Source organism: Phalacrocorax carbo, chromosome 2 (genome assembly GCF_963921805.1).
Source record: "Phalacrocorax carbo chromosome 2, bPhaCar2.1, whole genome shotgun sequence".
Classification (NCBI taxonomy): Eukaryota; Metazoa; Chordata; class Aves; order Suliformes; family Phalacrocoracidae; genus Phalacrocorax; species Phalacrocorax carbo.
Genome location: NC_087514.1, coordinates 114795488 through 114810900, shown reverse-complemented (window position 1 = coordinate 114810900; position 15413 = coordinate 114795488). Strand labels below are relative to the sequence as shown.

The window sequence follows — 15413 nt, the reverse complement described above, 5'->3', positions numbered from 1 at the left end:
TTTTGCAGAACTGGCTTGAAATAATATTTTGCAAAATATTCTTGCCAGTAAGCGTATTCCTTAAAGTAAGAAGCATTTTCTCAGTGGACAAAGTTGGACAAGAAAGAAAATACAGAAGGGACATGAGTGGAATTGCTGTTTGAATAGGAATAAAAAAATAAGAGTTTATTTAAAGATTTTATTGTATTCCTCATTTCTAGAAATCAGACATCTGATAATGACCAGATGCATAGAGGAACCGCAGAGGTGAAGGGCATCAACGACACCAGATTATTTGAAAATGACCATGAATAAATATCAAAACAAATTACTCATTGTTTTCAAAAAAATATTACTATCAAAATAAAAGAGTAATTAGATACAATTTAAAGACACCATTTTTACTTTTTTCCTGATTTTGCAATCTTTAGAGAAAAAGTGTTTTAAAGAGGTAGAAAATTGGTGAAGATAATTTTTGGAACTTTTCAGATTAAGAAAATACCAAAGAAGCCACTGCCATTTGATCAAAGGTAGATAATTACCCTGGGAGCAAGCTTTTGATATTTTTGTGCATTTCACTTAAAACCCCCCATCTCTTACTATGATTATTTTTCCAACTGTGTACAGTGCTCTGAGAAACAACAAATGTTTTGACATTTTAGAATTTTTTGTTCTATATTTTGGAAGAAGTCAAGTTCAGTGAAAAGGTGCAGCGTTGACAAGTTTTACTGGGGTAAAAAAAAAGAGGAAAACTCATAGCGCAAATTACATTTTTCTGCATTTTTTCCAGACTGAAATTTTAGGAAAAAAACTCAAACCAACAGTTCTGCTGAGGATCTGATGTAAAAAGCTACAAGCATGTCTTCAAAAGAGGCATGTAATGCAGTGAGATTCCACGTCAGAGTAGATGCTTCAGTGCTTAGTAGCACCATTGCAAGGTTCTTCAGTGTTTAATACCAAAAATGTCTAATGTGCAACACTGATTTTACCGTTCAAGCCACTGCAGCCAGCTTCTCAAAATGGAAACTTGTCTAAGATGTAGTGATAAAGGACGGCAACTGGCAAATAATAACAATATAAAGAAAGGTATAAGGGGAAGTATTTCGGAAGTATTTCCAATGACAACTTGTCACTAAAATTAGCCTTGCTGTGAAAGACTTTTTCTCCCTTTTTGCTATTTTACCAGCTTTGTGTATTGCAGTGCAAACGTCAGGCATTCTTTCTCTTTGCTTGCAGGGTCAGCTTTTACAACATCTGATAACCTGTCCCTCAGTTCCTGGGTATCTTCCTCAACCAGTTTCCCTGGATTTCAGCATCCACAGTCTTTGAGTGCCCTGGGTACCAGCACTGCATCCATAGCTACGCCCATTCCTCATCCAATCCAAGGATCTCTGCCTCCATACAGCCGCCTGGGAATGCCTCTTACACCCTCTGCTATAGCCAGCTCGATGCAAGGTAGTGGCCCCACTTTCCCTTCCTTCCACATGCCTAGGTACCACCATTATTTTCAGCAGGGTCCTTATGCAGCTATCCAGGGACTGCGTCACTCCTCCGCAGTGATGACGCCGTTTGTATGACTGATGTAAGGCCAGAGAAACACGAGATTTTAAATGTGCAAGTTTGGTATGAAAAATAGAAGGGACCTTCCTGAAAGGCCTGTGGCAGGAGTGCTGAACTCATAAAAAACCAGCTAAGAAAATGCATTATGGATATAGATTCCTCTGTTGAGGGATCACAAGAAACAAGCATGCAGCTTGGAGCTGCTCACAGATCTATGTGTAAAACAGCCGAAATGGATCCCAAAGCTCCCAGGATTTTTGGTCGCGTGCAGCTTGTCCCAAAGGTACATTATACCTAGCGGAAAGAGATTATCTTTATGCAGCAGTGTACAAATTAATTGTGCATAGGTCTTTTTTTGTACGCTGGAAGAATTCTGAAAAAGGCAATACTCTTACTCATCTTCATCTCTTCTTGTGACTGATGAGTATCTAAACAGAAAAAAGGTATTGCTATAACTTTGAGCATGTTTTAGGCTATCTCAGCATACTTTTGCTGGGAATGGGACAAAGTGGAGAAGGCCACTGTCCTTTTTAAAAGACTGGCTTATATTCACCAAAAGCAGTATTTCTTAGTTGCCACTATAATCCCAAAGAGAAAATGATTAATGAGTCTTTCTTTCTTTCTTTCTCTGTTTCTTTCAAAAAACACTATCAGTTCTGAAAAAGAACTGTTACAGGACTGTAGCAGTAATGATCTATTCTGTCCTTCAGTCTAAAAACCCCATTTGTTCTATATCGTAGGAGGAGCAATTTAACTGTCTATTAAGGTATGATGAAGGAAAATGTTGATTTGGGATATTCTGTTACTTAAACTTAGAAACCGAAGGTATCAAAGTAACGTTTGTTTGCTGCTGCGCTTGTCACTGAAGTCCTGTTGCTAGCTGCAAACGTGTACCAAGATAATGGAATTTCAGGCTAGATCAGTCTATAGGCTCTCTAGACCAAACTGTAATCAATGGACTGGTGTAAGATGAGTGGCATTGGAATATCCTTCTACTTGTTCTGGCTTTCTTTGGTTTGGCCATGGCTGTTATTATACGAGCTGTTTGGCCAGGAAAATAAGGGTTGTACTGTCTGTTTCTCCATGTCCCAGGAGAATGGTGGAGTTTCCTTGGGAAAGTATCAGCGCAGAACTTCACATGTACTTTTTTTTAAAAAATTCATATCTGCCTTTTTTGAGTTAGTAATTAGGGTTCTAATTCAAAGTACTGTCCACTTTTTCTAGTATGTTATGTCTGATGCAACAGAGGAACTGTAGAGGTATAAGAAAAACATGACCTCTCTGCAGAGAGCTAGCACGAATCCTTTGCACTGCTGAAAAGAGCACCAGTGCGATGCTGGTTTTCTGCATGGCGGGAGCTGGGATTTCACTGTAAATAAGGAGTCAACACGGAGTTTCTGTGTAGAGTTACATCCAAGTTATAGGTGATAACACATCTACTGATAAAAAAGAACTAGCAATCCAATCTCATATATCAAAGATCTCTGTAGAGCTGGAACACAGAATGGAAACCAGACCTTTTTGGCACTATTCTTCTGTACTTTTGACCAGTGTGTGTTGGTATAATATGGTAAGAAGCAGAGTGCATTACACTGAGTCACCTATCTCCCATCTCAGTGAAGGTCAAGGCACGTCACATGCCTTTTATTTTGTCCCATTGCCTTGTCTTAAATGCCCAATCACACAGAGCAATGAGAACCTCTCAGGCTTTTCCCAGTTTTTACTGTAGGCCAGTATTTGCATCCCACAGATAAGGGGCATCTTTATGTATTTCCCAGTAGTTAAATTCAAAATCTTGCCAAACTTGCCATTTTGATTACCTCAGTTATGGGCTGTATCATCCCAATTTCCCTTTCCTCACTGTTGGATCTGCTGATAAAAAATGACCTGAAGCAATTTACAAATTTTGTGCTCTGTATGTGAATGAAAACAAACTTTTATTTACAGTTTCTGGGTCCAGAGCTACAAGGAATTCCAGAAATGCATATAATAAGCTGAGCTCTGCAGTATTTAAATGGTTTAAAATCAGACACTGAATTTGGTTTGATGTATCCAAATACTAGATTTTGTTCCAGGCTATCAGATTTACCTGAACAGTGCATGTTGCAAAGTTGTGCCTATCCATGACCCATTTTGATATAAACCCCCTGTTTTTCAGGAAATTAGATGATACTAGCCCCACAACAAAAAAACTCTTGAAGTACATATCTAATTCCACAGAAATTAGGATTTCAGGGGAGATTTGGAAGATTATTTTAATCCCTCTCCTTCAGTTGCCTGACTTCTGTTAGAGTTCTATGAAGGTCCTATGACAGCATGCGCTAAAGCCTGTGGTGAAATTCTATTTCTTTTATCTGTTTCCCTCTGCAGCTCCATTAACTTATCTGGAGTTGCAGGGGATATGGTTAGGTTCAGAATTTGAGCCAGCAGCTGTAATGCTGATACTTCCATCAAGAAATGGTCAAGTAAGTAGGCAGCTTTCACATGACTCCAGAAATAAGTTTGGAACAGGCAGGCTGATGTAGGCATGCTTTACAAGTCACATAACGCCTGCTTATACATTGACCTGTCCTTCCTTCATGAAGCAAATTCAGGGAAATAAAGTGTACAATCTCTTTAGTCCTCTCCCAGTCCCTGTTCTGAACACACCAATATTGGGCATGCAGAAATGCCCCTGATACCATTTCAGGGGAAATTCTCCAGGCTTCCTGGAGAAGGAAACTGGGTTTTGACAACATCATTTACAATAATATTAAATGAAAGACATGCAATGTGATCTGAAAAAATATGGCAGTAGACTGTCCCTATATAAAAACATGATACGGCCAACTCCTCATCCAAATTCTCTGTGATGAGTTTCATATTGTAGATGATGCAGAACTATCTGTTTAAAATCCACAGCTTGATTTTTTCAGTCAGATCAAGTCTCTCGGTGTCCTCATCCCTCCCCACACTGCTCTCTGGCATATCCTGCTCTCTGAGGATTTAATTCTTTTGTATCAGAAACCCACTGGGTTCCCCACTAATGCAGAATCACGGGCAGATCCCAAGCAAGGGAACCAAGGCAGTTTGTGAGAGCCTTCCCCAGGAATAAGGTCAATAGTCATTCCTGTTCTCACCTCCTCTTCTTTGCTCTCACAATCCTACCTCCAAAACCTGTTGTGCAGAGTTCAGGTAGAAGGCATTAAGTTCACAGAGACCACAGGATGCCAACAAAGAGGTCCTGCCACCTTGCAAGGTTTCTTCTACCTGTCTCTCTCACTGTCCTGCGGGCAGGGGCCAGCATGAGAGTTGTTCCATGGATACAATTCCTGCCCCACCAAAGTCAGCCACAGATTTCTTGACTGTAATGGAGATGGGATTTCATTCAACATTCTTACCTAAAAATAAAGCCTAACTGTAAGAACAGTGATTGTAGGGACAGCAACAATATAGGTACTCTACAGAAAAGGCTAAAAACCAACAAGAAATCAGCTTTAGCATTGATTTCACAATTGGAAGAAAATGAATGTAAATTAATAATTAATCGGTTGAAGAGTGAAATAGCTTTTCCTAAAAAAAATTATCTATATTACTTTGACAATAACTCAGTAATTTCTTTAAGGAGTTGCTGTACTGCTGTCAAAATTATATCACTTTCAGGACAGAACATCTGTTGCTGGTAGATGGTCTAGGAATGCCAAATATAATCTAGAGCTTATTTTCCAATATAATTCTCATTTTATATCCCATGAGAAGTGCTCTTCACCTTTATGAGCTCTCTTGGCTGAGCAAACTGGTGCTGGTTTATGTTGGGTTTAGTTTTTTGTTTTTTTTTTTGTTTGTTTTTTAAAAGGTGGAGAGAACACGCCTGAATATGCTTTTCAAAGAGAATTATAAGATTATCATCCAAAGTGTTACAAGCACTTTTGGGTGTTTTCTTGATTACACTTTTATTCATAGTGAACAGCCTCAGGTCTTCAATCCAACAAAAGCATCCCAAAGGCTAACAAAACTGACTTAGATGCATTTGTCTGATTTTTTTTTCTTCTACTCTTGGACCCTGAGAAGCTACACATTAAAAAAAAAATATTTAAATTTGGCTGTTTGGTTTGCAGTATTGCTTTATATGGCCTGAGGCACTGTCAAAGACAGAAATTCAATGCCACTGGTTTCAGCAATACTCTTATAGCTATAAACTGACGAACAAGCACAGATCAAGTGGATAAAGGTGCAGAGTTTCTAATGGAAATGTTTCTTCACATGTTCAAAGATAGTATGTTGTATGATAGCTAATATACTTGGTAGTACAGTCTATGAAATGCAATAGAAAATTTTCTCCCAGAAGGCTTTATCTGTGGAAGACATGACACTGTGTGATCGTGTACACATAAGATGTTGCAGCTTCCAACATCCAGCAAACATTAGCCAGCATTTGAAAAAGATCCTCTTTTAAACAGAAAACGTTTTGGCTGGCAACTTGATTATGCACTACATCCTCTTCATGTGTGTGTACTATAGGGAAACATAACTGTCAATGAAAATTATTGCAAAAACTTGGGGAGCTTTCAAAAAATGTAAGTTAATAAAAATTGTGGTAATTTACCCCTAGATAAGGGGTAAAAGCAACCGTGAGATCAGTGTAACACTTAGGGCTCCTTATCTGGGAGGAAATTGTGGCCACAGTGCTTATACGAATCATCTGCGGAGGGATGACATTCACTCGCTGCAAGATTATTTTGGGGTTAGTGAGATCTTATTCTCACTGGTCCTTACAGAGTATTTTCTGTTGCAGGAGATTGGTTTCTTTACTAACCACTTAATTGCTGGCCAGAGTATTTATGTATTACTCTGTGATAAACTGTCCTTGCATATAGTCTCTAGTTTATCAAGTGACAACTTCTTTTTCCTTATTTTATCTCTTTAAAAGAAAACTAAGCAATGATTTAAGTACACTCTGAACTAACTTTTTATGATAGTTTAAGGACAAAAAATACAGGTTGCTGTATTTTACCTTTAGCACATTTAAACAATCTTTTTTTTTTCTTAATTGTACCTTCAGAAACATGAGGAAAGATTTGGTTTATAAAAAGGAAGGTAAAAACTGGATGTAACCTCTTTAACAGAATGTACCACAGTTCTGCTGTTTGCTGTGTTGACTTTGTTGTTTATAATGCATTGCGTGAGCACATTCACCATGTACTGAAGTGTGTGTTTGTGTGTATGGGGTGGGGGTAGGGGGAAATCTTTTTATGGAAAAAGAAGTTATGAACATAAACTATGAAGCAACATCTAATGAAAAGTTTCTTTTTAAGTGCAATATATTTATTTCTGCTAGAAATATAATATCAACATTATGTAATATTTGAAGCATTAAATGTTATTTGTAAACAGCTTAAAATTATATATATATATCACAAAAATGTACAGAAGTGCAAATGTGTGGATATTCAGTTTCTTTCATTAAAATATTGGGTGTTTTGATATATCATTCTTATTTAGCCAAAGCTTTCTGCTTCTGGTTTTTTTTTTTTTTTTTTCTCTCTAACCAAGTGACTGAGTGCAGTGGAACCAGGGACGGATTTTTCTGAGAGTGCGCAAAATCTGGTAGGGCTTTTCATCTGCAAAAGGTGGTCTAAATCTTGGATCCATATGGAGTGATAGTTGTACTGAAGTTAAATACAACTGTAGTTTGCATGTAGTTACACAAATGATTTTTTTCAAAGTGCTTTGCAATCATACTCAGAAAAATTGCTGGTTTTGCCACCGGAGCCCAAATAAGAGGCTGAAATATGGGGTTCCCAGGATCCCCAAGATAATAAACAGAGACCTAGGAAACATAGTCTAAGAAGAAAGTGGAAAGTAATCAGGTCTGTTTAGCCTGCGGAAGTGAAGATTATGGGAAGGCACAGTAAAGTTTTAAAATGTATGAACAAAGTAAAGAAGCAAGGAATAAATTCCTCTCCATATCTGCTGCTGCAAGCTTTTATTTAATAGGATTTTATTTCTGTTTTAATAGCATGTATTAAACCAAGGGAGAGTTACTTGAGACATCTAAGATATTCAAAGAAGAGGGATAGTGAAGCACAGCACTGGATTGCCTGGAGAAGATAAGGAGCAATGTCTATCACTGGAAGTCTTTAAGAACAGGTTGAACATGCATTAGTCAAGGATGATGTGATTAAAGCTAATCTTGCCTTGGGACAACCAAACAATCCCTTGAGGTGCTTCTGAGTTTTCTGTGAAAGCCACCCCTTAGAGCAGTTTCTGACAAAATCCTCATGTTGCTCCAAAAGTTTTTGTTACGCACCTGTAGTTCAGCTTGTCCTCAAATTGAGGCCAGCTGCTGGTTCTTTTACAGCTAGATCACAAGAGTTGCTGGCTTACAAAGAAACTTACAGATAGAAGATAAATAGAAGAGCTGCAAGGTCCTAATGAACAGCAGTAGCCTTGCCTTAATTTGATTTTGTCTGTGAATGTAAGCAAGGAGAGAACAGCCTGAGGTAATTCAAATTCACTTTTAACTATGTTGAGTTGCAACCGTGCATTAATGTATCTCTTTTACATTTGGAATATATGAAAATGAGGATAGCTCACTGAGTTGGTAACCGTATATGATGCCTTTTGCCTCTGTATTATATTTTTATGTTGTCTTGGTAGCAAAAAGCATGTGTTCTTTCATAGATAATTCAGTGCTGTGAAAGTCTTTTGCTTAACCTCAGGCTAGGGGGCTTTCTTGATTACATGTAGAACAAAGTCTGTGCATTGACACTTTCCTGAATCAGAGCTATGGGCTGTATGTTGATTCAAGATGTAGGTTATGCTAATGGTCTCACTGAAATCAGTCGGCTTGCTCACTTAAAGTTAAATCAATGTTTAAGTATTTCAGTGGCTCTTCAACTGTAAAACTCCCTGTGCTTTGTAGAATCAAGACCTTTGGGAATAAGTTGTCTGTGCAACAAACACGTGTATAATTGGAGCCTTTATTTGCTGTTGTCCAAAAAGAAACCAGGGGGTTAAATAAAGTGAAGACTGAACTGCCTCTCAATAGAGTTACTCTGAAGAGACTGATGAGTAGTCATGATGACTGTAGGCTGCCTTGTGTTTCACATTTAGAAAACAGGTTTATATCCAAATTATCTATCTTGGAGATAAGCAGTGCAGAAAACAAATGATTTGGGGAGTGATAATTTTCTAAACTTCCTGTGCAGAAGCACAATGAATGCACCGATTTAAAGGTATGCTAAAAATATGAAGCAATAAATTATATTTTGAGTCATGAGTAAAAAGACCTTTTCAGATACACATAAAATATTTATATTATACACCATCAGATCAATATATATAAACTAACAATAATCAGTAATGATAATTCTAAGAATAAAGAATTAAAATGTCAGTGGTCTAATGCCAGGGAAGCTTAATAAAGTTAGTCATTGATATCAGGGTTGGTTAGTGAGGCTCTTGGAGACCTTTGTGGGAACTATAGAAGCTGGTCCTTGTTCTCTGTGGTAATAACCAGAGGGACTAAGAAAAACCCATGGGGATGCCTAGCAGAAAGGTTTGCCAGAGAGGTTTTTTTAGAAGAGTAGGATGACAGCTTCTCCCAATGCAGAGAGTATTAGATAATTCATCACTGCAGCATTTTTAGCTCTGTTAACATAAAATACAGTTTTACAAGTGCACCCAGCAAAATCTGGTATTTTTAAGGCTTTTTAGGTGGGAAAACATGCTTAATACAGGGACTGCATTGACTAACCAATTTGTTGAATTAAAATGAAGCGATCACGCTAAATCATTCTGTTTGTTAGCTGACTTTCAATTGGTTTTATTCTCATTGTGAAGCCTGCCAGGTACATGTGCCGTAATTTTTGAGTGGCTTCAGGTTTCTGTGCCCAACAGAATCTCCTGGTTTTGAGTCCTGTTTTCACTGACTTCGTGAGTACCTGCTTCAAAGTTCTGTGCTCCCCTGTGTTTGGAGAAGGGTGGTTAGCAGAAATAGTGATGAGATGAGTGATTGTCCTTCAGACATGCAAGGGGCGCTCAGCTAGCTCTGTCTGTTTTAATTCAGCCAGCTGTTGCAGGGGACTAGCTCGAATGGTAAGATGAATTAAAGAAGGGCAAATGCTTGCAACTGAATCCGTAATTGATGATATTTAGGAAAAATAACCTCCCAAAAGGTGGAGATGTTATAGTTCCTTGAACAGCTGCAGCTTTTCACTGGTTAGATGCTTAATGGCTGGTCATTTGTTCTTAGAGGTTCATAGAAGGGAACAAGTACATAGCATAAAATCTGTGCCTTTTATCTACATCAGAAGTCTGTTATCTACTCTTTCAGAGGCAGCATATTCATATGCCTTTGTCACCTCAAACCAGAATTGTTACTGTGCTTTTTACCTGGGTCTCTGTCTTAAGGCATCTTAAAATGTCCTGAAAGCAAAAATACGAAATTGCAGAAGTTTATGATGTCTTTACTTACAGTCCGTGCTGTCTGTCAGTCAGCTTCTAGGGACAATGCATACTGCAATTTTGCTATAAAAGACTAAATATTTTCGGTATTTGGTCTTATCAGAATCCACCCTCTTTCTCTCACTTTGAGTTCCCAGAGAGCTGGAATAAGCTGTGATTCTTAAAGTGGTACTCTGTGCTTAACAGAGGCTGCTGGAATTGGACTGCCTTCATTCAAGGGTCTTTCTATTGAAAATCACTCCTGTTCTGCCTGTACCTGCATTTTTGTATGCTTTTATGAGGCAAAACGTCTATTGGTTTTCACTGGTGTTCTCCAGCGTGAAAGCCGAGTGTGGGAGAGAACAGGTTTTTTCTGTTTGTTTCACTCCCTGTCTTAAAGTCATGGTTGATACATAGTGACTTACAAACCTATTATTATTTCCTTCTGTGGTCTCTCATGGATTGATCCCAAGGCAGCCAAAAGAATTAATTTTTATCTTGATGCAAATCACTGACTGTAAAATTTGCCTTGGTAATATCTGAACGTGTACCCAGGGCTTTGGAATGGCAGGCTTCAATTACCTTCCTCTGAATGTCATAGCTTTTAGAGTTGAGACACCCGTCATACTACTCATCTTCAATGATATTACAAATAAGTTAGTAGTACTCAGGAGATTTATCAGCCTGACTTTATTTAATCACTCCATTTTCAGTTAACATAGTCACCCCAAACAGTGCATTTCCAGAGGATGATTAGATTGTTTCAGATGGTTAAAGACTTTGGCCTTTTTTGCTTCTTCATTTTACAATGCACTAGGAACCTCGTGCATTTTTGTATGAACACTTGTGCCCCCTAATTTCCTTTACAAGGCTTTAAACATTTTTCAGTTGTTCTTAAATGAATTAGTATGTACCATATAGCCTGCCTGGCACTTAAGACAACCTGGCATGGTTTCCAGTAGTTCTGGATGGACAACTACTTGTGTTTTCAGTCACAGAAAATGTTTTCCTTCCTACATGTCTGTTGAGAGAGAAGACTAACAAGGAATGTTATAGGCTGAGATTTCAAAGCCATTACAGATGTAGATGCACAGCTCCCACTAATTTTAGCAAGCATCATGCTTCTAAGTCCTGTTTTGAAAATCTTAGCTTTAGTGTTTGCTATTTTGAAAGGTTTATGTTTTGTTTTTTTCAGAGACGAGTCTAAATGTTTTATCATTCCTTCCTGAAACAGTATTTTAAAGCTTCTTTTGCTCCATGCCATAATATCATGCCTTTGTTTAACTGTTCTTTCAACCTTGGCCAAACTGTTAGAGAACACGTGGATACTTCCTTTTGAATTGCTACCTCAATAATAAGAGCACTTATCTAAGTTGCAGAGGTTAATTTCTCTTGTTTGTTTGTGGGGTTTGGGACATGTTTGCTTTTGTGGATCCTCCTCCTAGGAGCTTAATTCTTTTACGCTTTGCAGAAGAGTAGTCTATACACTTGTCTCAAAGGCAGAGCTGCCATCTTGACAATATAGGTAAAACTGAACTTTGCTGTCTGAAATATGAGGGATAGGCCAGAGCTTTCTTCCCACAAAAGAAGCTGGGAGAAGTCAGAATGTAAAGTTACATGGAGGAGCGTAGGTTCAGCATGCTCTTACTGCAGCTAGCAAGTGGTGCCTCCAGCTTTGTTCCTGAGCAGCTGCTGCTGCCCTGCATGTTCAAGTTTCTCCCACAGCAAAAGCAATGCTTCAGGGCTTTAGTATAGGCAGCAATGCAGGCAGTGGGTTTGGGTCTGGTCTATCCCTGCTGTCCACCAACATATAAACACACAAACTATTTGATGTTGAGGAACTGCCTTATCAGCTTATGCCTAGAGCCACTCAAGGCTGTGGATTCCCCATGTGACCCAGAAGCCTGAAAACTAAGATCTGCAACATTTAAGTCTCTCTTACACATACAAAAAATTATAACTTAAAATAGTTTAACACTTATATTATTCTCAAAATGTGAATCTACAATGCAGCTGTGATGAGATGGACAGTTTTTCCAGAACGAACACATTGGAAAAACTAGAAAGACATAAATAGCAACTGTCTGGATGCTACAGTAGAAATAAATTGGAAGCTGATCATAAGATCCAAGTGGGTATTTAGAGTTAGTGTAAATAGAAATACCAAATTAAGCAAATAACATGTAATTTTGAGATGAATTGCCCCATGAGCCAAGCATAAAACTTTGCACTGACTATGCACTGTATGATAACAGGAGACTAGGGGAGACATTTTAAAACCTAAAATCACATGAGAAATTGCAAACCACAAAAAAAGAATATTTTACTAAAAGTCACACGTGCAATGTGATCATAAACAAAACTGCAGTACGGTTAAAAACAACCCTATCTTAGGAAGAAGGTTTCTGTTACCATGTAACCTGAAGGAAAACCAGATCATACATCCAAGTTTCAGCTATACCAGATCCTGATTGAAGTAAATGTTAAAAGTCACCCATATAAGCATGCTTAAGCACAGCAAAAATGAATGTTTACCCTAATTTTTGTGTTAGAATGCACTGCTAATTCCCTATTTATGGCTTTGGTTCTGGAGTATGTCCACATAAAATAACTTGCATGGCTGGGCTAAACCACTTACTCAAACACAACAAATGGGATGACAATAATGGATTTCTGCTTTATCTGTGGTTCATGACAAGGGCTGAGCATGCATCCAGATGGAGAAATTATTCAGAGAAGACGAAAAGGACCCCAGAAAAGGAAACGGAGAACTGTATATCATCTTCATTTAAATAATGAAAGCCATAAGAATTAATAAGTGCACCAAGCTGTTGGAATAAAATTGAGAAAAGAAACAGAGCTCTGCAAAATTTCCCCCACCAATTGAATATGCCATAAATAACCTTAAAACGAACAATGACTTCATTTTTGTTTCGCTCCACACTTCACTGGTGTTGAATTCACAAATGCCTTAAAATAGATTTCTCCATGTGAATTTGCTTTGAAAAGTAGCACTTGCAAAAAGCGTTTTAAGCTAGTGAGGAAATCACTAGTCTAAAGAAAAATGCAAGCCTTTGCAAAAAATCTGATGTGATACTCTGCGCTTTTGCTAGTAAAGAAAGCCATGATTCTTAAACATTATAAAGTTCAGGCATAAATCTGATTCTAGAAGTGCTATGTATCTCTGTGATGGAAAGGACTGTAGCAGGGAGCTTGTTCATGAAACACAAATGTGGTTTCAGCTATTTTTACTGGATTTCCTTATTTATATCTACAAGATGTTATAAACTAGTTGTTTTACTTTGCTCCACCCAACCTCATATGTATCAGATATCCAGAAGTAGAGCTGTAAGGTATAAGACTCTCTTAAAATTTGAGTATGGGTTGGCTTCAATCCCTGTAATCTGATTTTAAGACAAAAACACTTAATTTCAGCATTAGAGTACCCTTCCTGCCTCCCCAGCAAGAGTCCCCTTGATTTTTATTTTGTAATTTTATTGTGACTTTTGTGATGTTCCACTGTTTTTCTTAAAAGCATGTCCATGAAGAACAAAATTTCATGAGAACCCCAGCTTCCATTAAAAATAAAGAGGAAAGGATGGGAATACTTGAAATAAATCTGCTCCAAAATTCAGGATAATAATATCTAAAACACCCTTACGATTCTTGTTAGGTTTTGGTTTGGCGCTTTTTTTCCCCAAATTTTTGGGACTGGAAATGGCAGAATAACTTTTGCTGTCATTGCTATGCCAGCAAATACATTTATTTCTAATATAATTTATTCCAGTTGCATAACAAAAATAAACAATGATGGCAAAATGACTTTTCTTCACTGTCACTCTTTACACAACTCTACTTGCGAATCTAAAATACTGGGCTTATGAACGTTTTTTGGTTGGCTGACGAACCGAAGAATTAGGGGAAAATTAATTCAGAATGAATTGAAAATGAAAAAAAAACAAGTTTGAAGGAGTATAAAGGGCTGATTTAAAAGAAGTACAAGAAAGACCAAGCATTTAAGGTAAACGTGCAATATTGTATTCACAAAAAATACTTGACCGTGTCCTCAGATTAGTTACCTCTCTTCCTTATTTATTTACATCAGTTTCAAAATGAAACATTAAAACACTTTATCACCTATCAAAGTAACGTATTTTTTTACTTGTGATATAGCTTCCTCTTTTTATTTCCAGCTGAAAATCATTTGGTCTGAATTAGAAACTCATTTCAATTTCAAGCAAGCAGATCTTTCTTTTGATAAATTCACTCATCACTGAACTTCTTGGCCATGTGGGGTCCTAAGTCACATTCCTTCATTTGAATATCTAATCTTTACTGTATTATACAGTGTCATTCCATCATACTTTTTGTTAGACACCAAAAAAATCCCAACAAAAACCCCCACCCTAACATGAACTGCAGTCTTGACTACTGTAAAGGCTGAGACAATGTAGAATTTCACACCCCCTTCTGTAGCTTGGGATGCTGTGATACGCAGACTTCTGGAGCGGAGGGTTGCACCGGAGGATCCTTCTTAAAGCAGCAAAACAGTGGCAAGAACCATGAAGGCAAAATCGCAGGGAGAGAGCGGGAAGGAGAGAGCTCCTGACGTGAGGCAGCTCTGACTCAGCGTGGGGGGCGGGGGCACAATCGAAGGTGGCAAAACCCCCTTATGTACAAAAGCAGCCCCCAGGGAGCACAAGTGACCAGGCTGGCACGCGGTAGTTCGCACGGGCAGGGCAAGCAGTGAGGGCGAAGTGTCTCTCCCAGCTCTAGAGGTAAGATCAGTAAGTTCAGTTGGTGAGAGGGAGTGTGGCCAGCAGAAGGCTCTACCCTCTGCACTAGCCAGAAAGGATGTGTCAACCCAGACTGAGCTCCCAAGAAAACACGCAGCTGTCCAGGTCTCCAGTTGCAGGGAGTGCCACCACCTTACACTGGAAACAGATGGCAGCAGAGGGGACAAGTGTGTAAGGTGTGATCAGGTGGACTCTGTACTTGGCCTGGTGGCAGGGCTAAGAGAGGAAATAGATAGGCTAAGGAGCATCAGGGAGTCTGAGCAAGAGATAGACTGGTGGAACCATGCTCTGACGTCCCAGAAACAGTGTCAACTACCAGAAAGAATCCATGATCAAAGAGATCCAGTATCATCTCCCAGCCAGGATGTAGGCAAGATCTTAAAGGGAAGCAACAAGTAGAAACAAGTCCACAAATGGGGCAGCAACAGAACCCTTCCCTTGCCCACCACATCCCCCCAGGTGCCTCTGCACAATATCGACACCAGAGGTGTCACTGAGATCAGAAATGCCTACCTCCCGTTTTACCACCATCTCCACAGGGGAAAAAAAGATGGATCATAGTTGTAGGAGACTCCCTTCTGAGGGGAACAGAGGGTACAATACGCCAGGCTGACCCTCCTCATAGGGAAGTCTGCTGCCTCCCAGGAGTCC

At 38.7% G+C, this 15413-nt stretch overlaps 1 protein-coding gene across 1 annotated transcript in view; it reads left to right on the top strand.

The window, feature by feature from the left end:
• Positions 1-7009, top strand: part of TBX20 (T-box transcription factor 20) — a 39623-nt gene extending 32614 nt beyond the window's left edge. Inside the window, exon 8 of the mRNA XM_064443931.1 lies at positions 1216-7009. Coding sequence (XP_064300001.1) covers positions 1216-1556 — 341 coding nt within the window. The 3' untranslated portion in view covers positions 1557-7009. The remainder of the gene's footprint in view (positions 1-1215) is intronic.
• The last annotated feature ends 8404 nt before the right edge of the window (positions 7010-15413 follow it).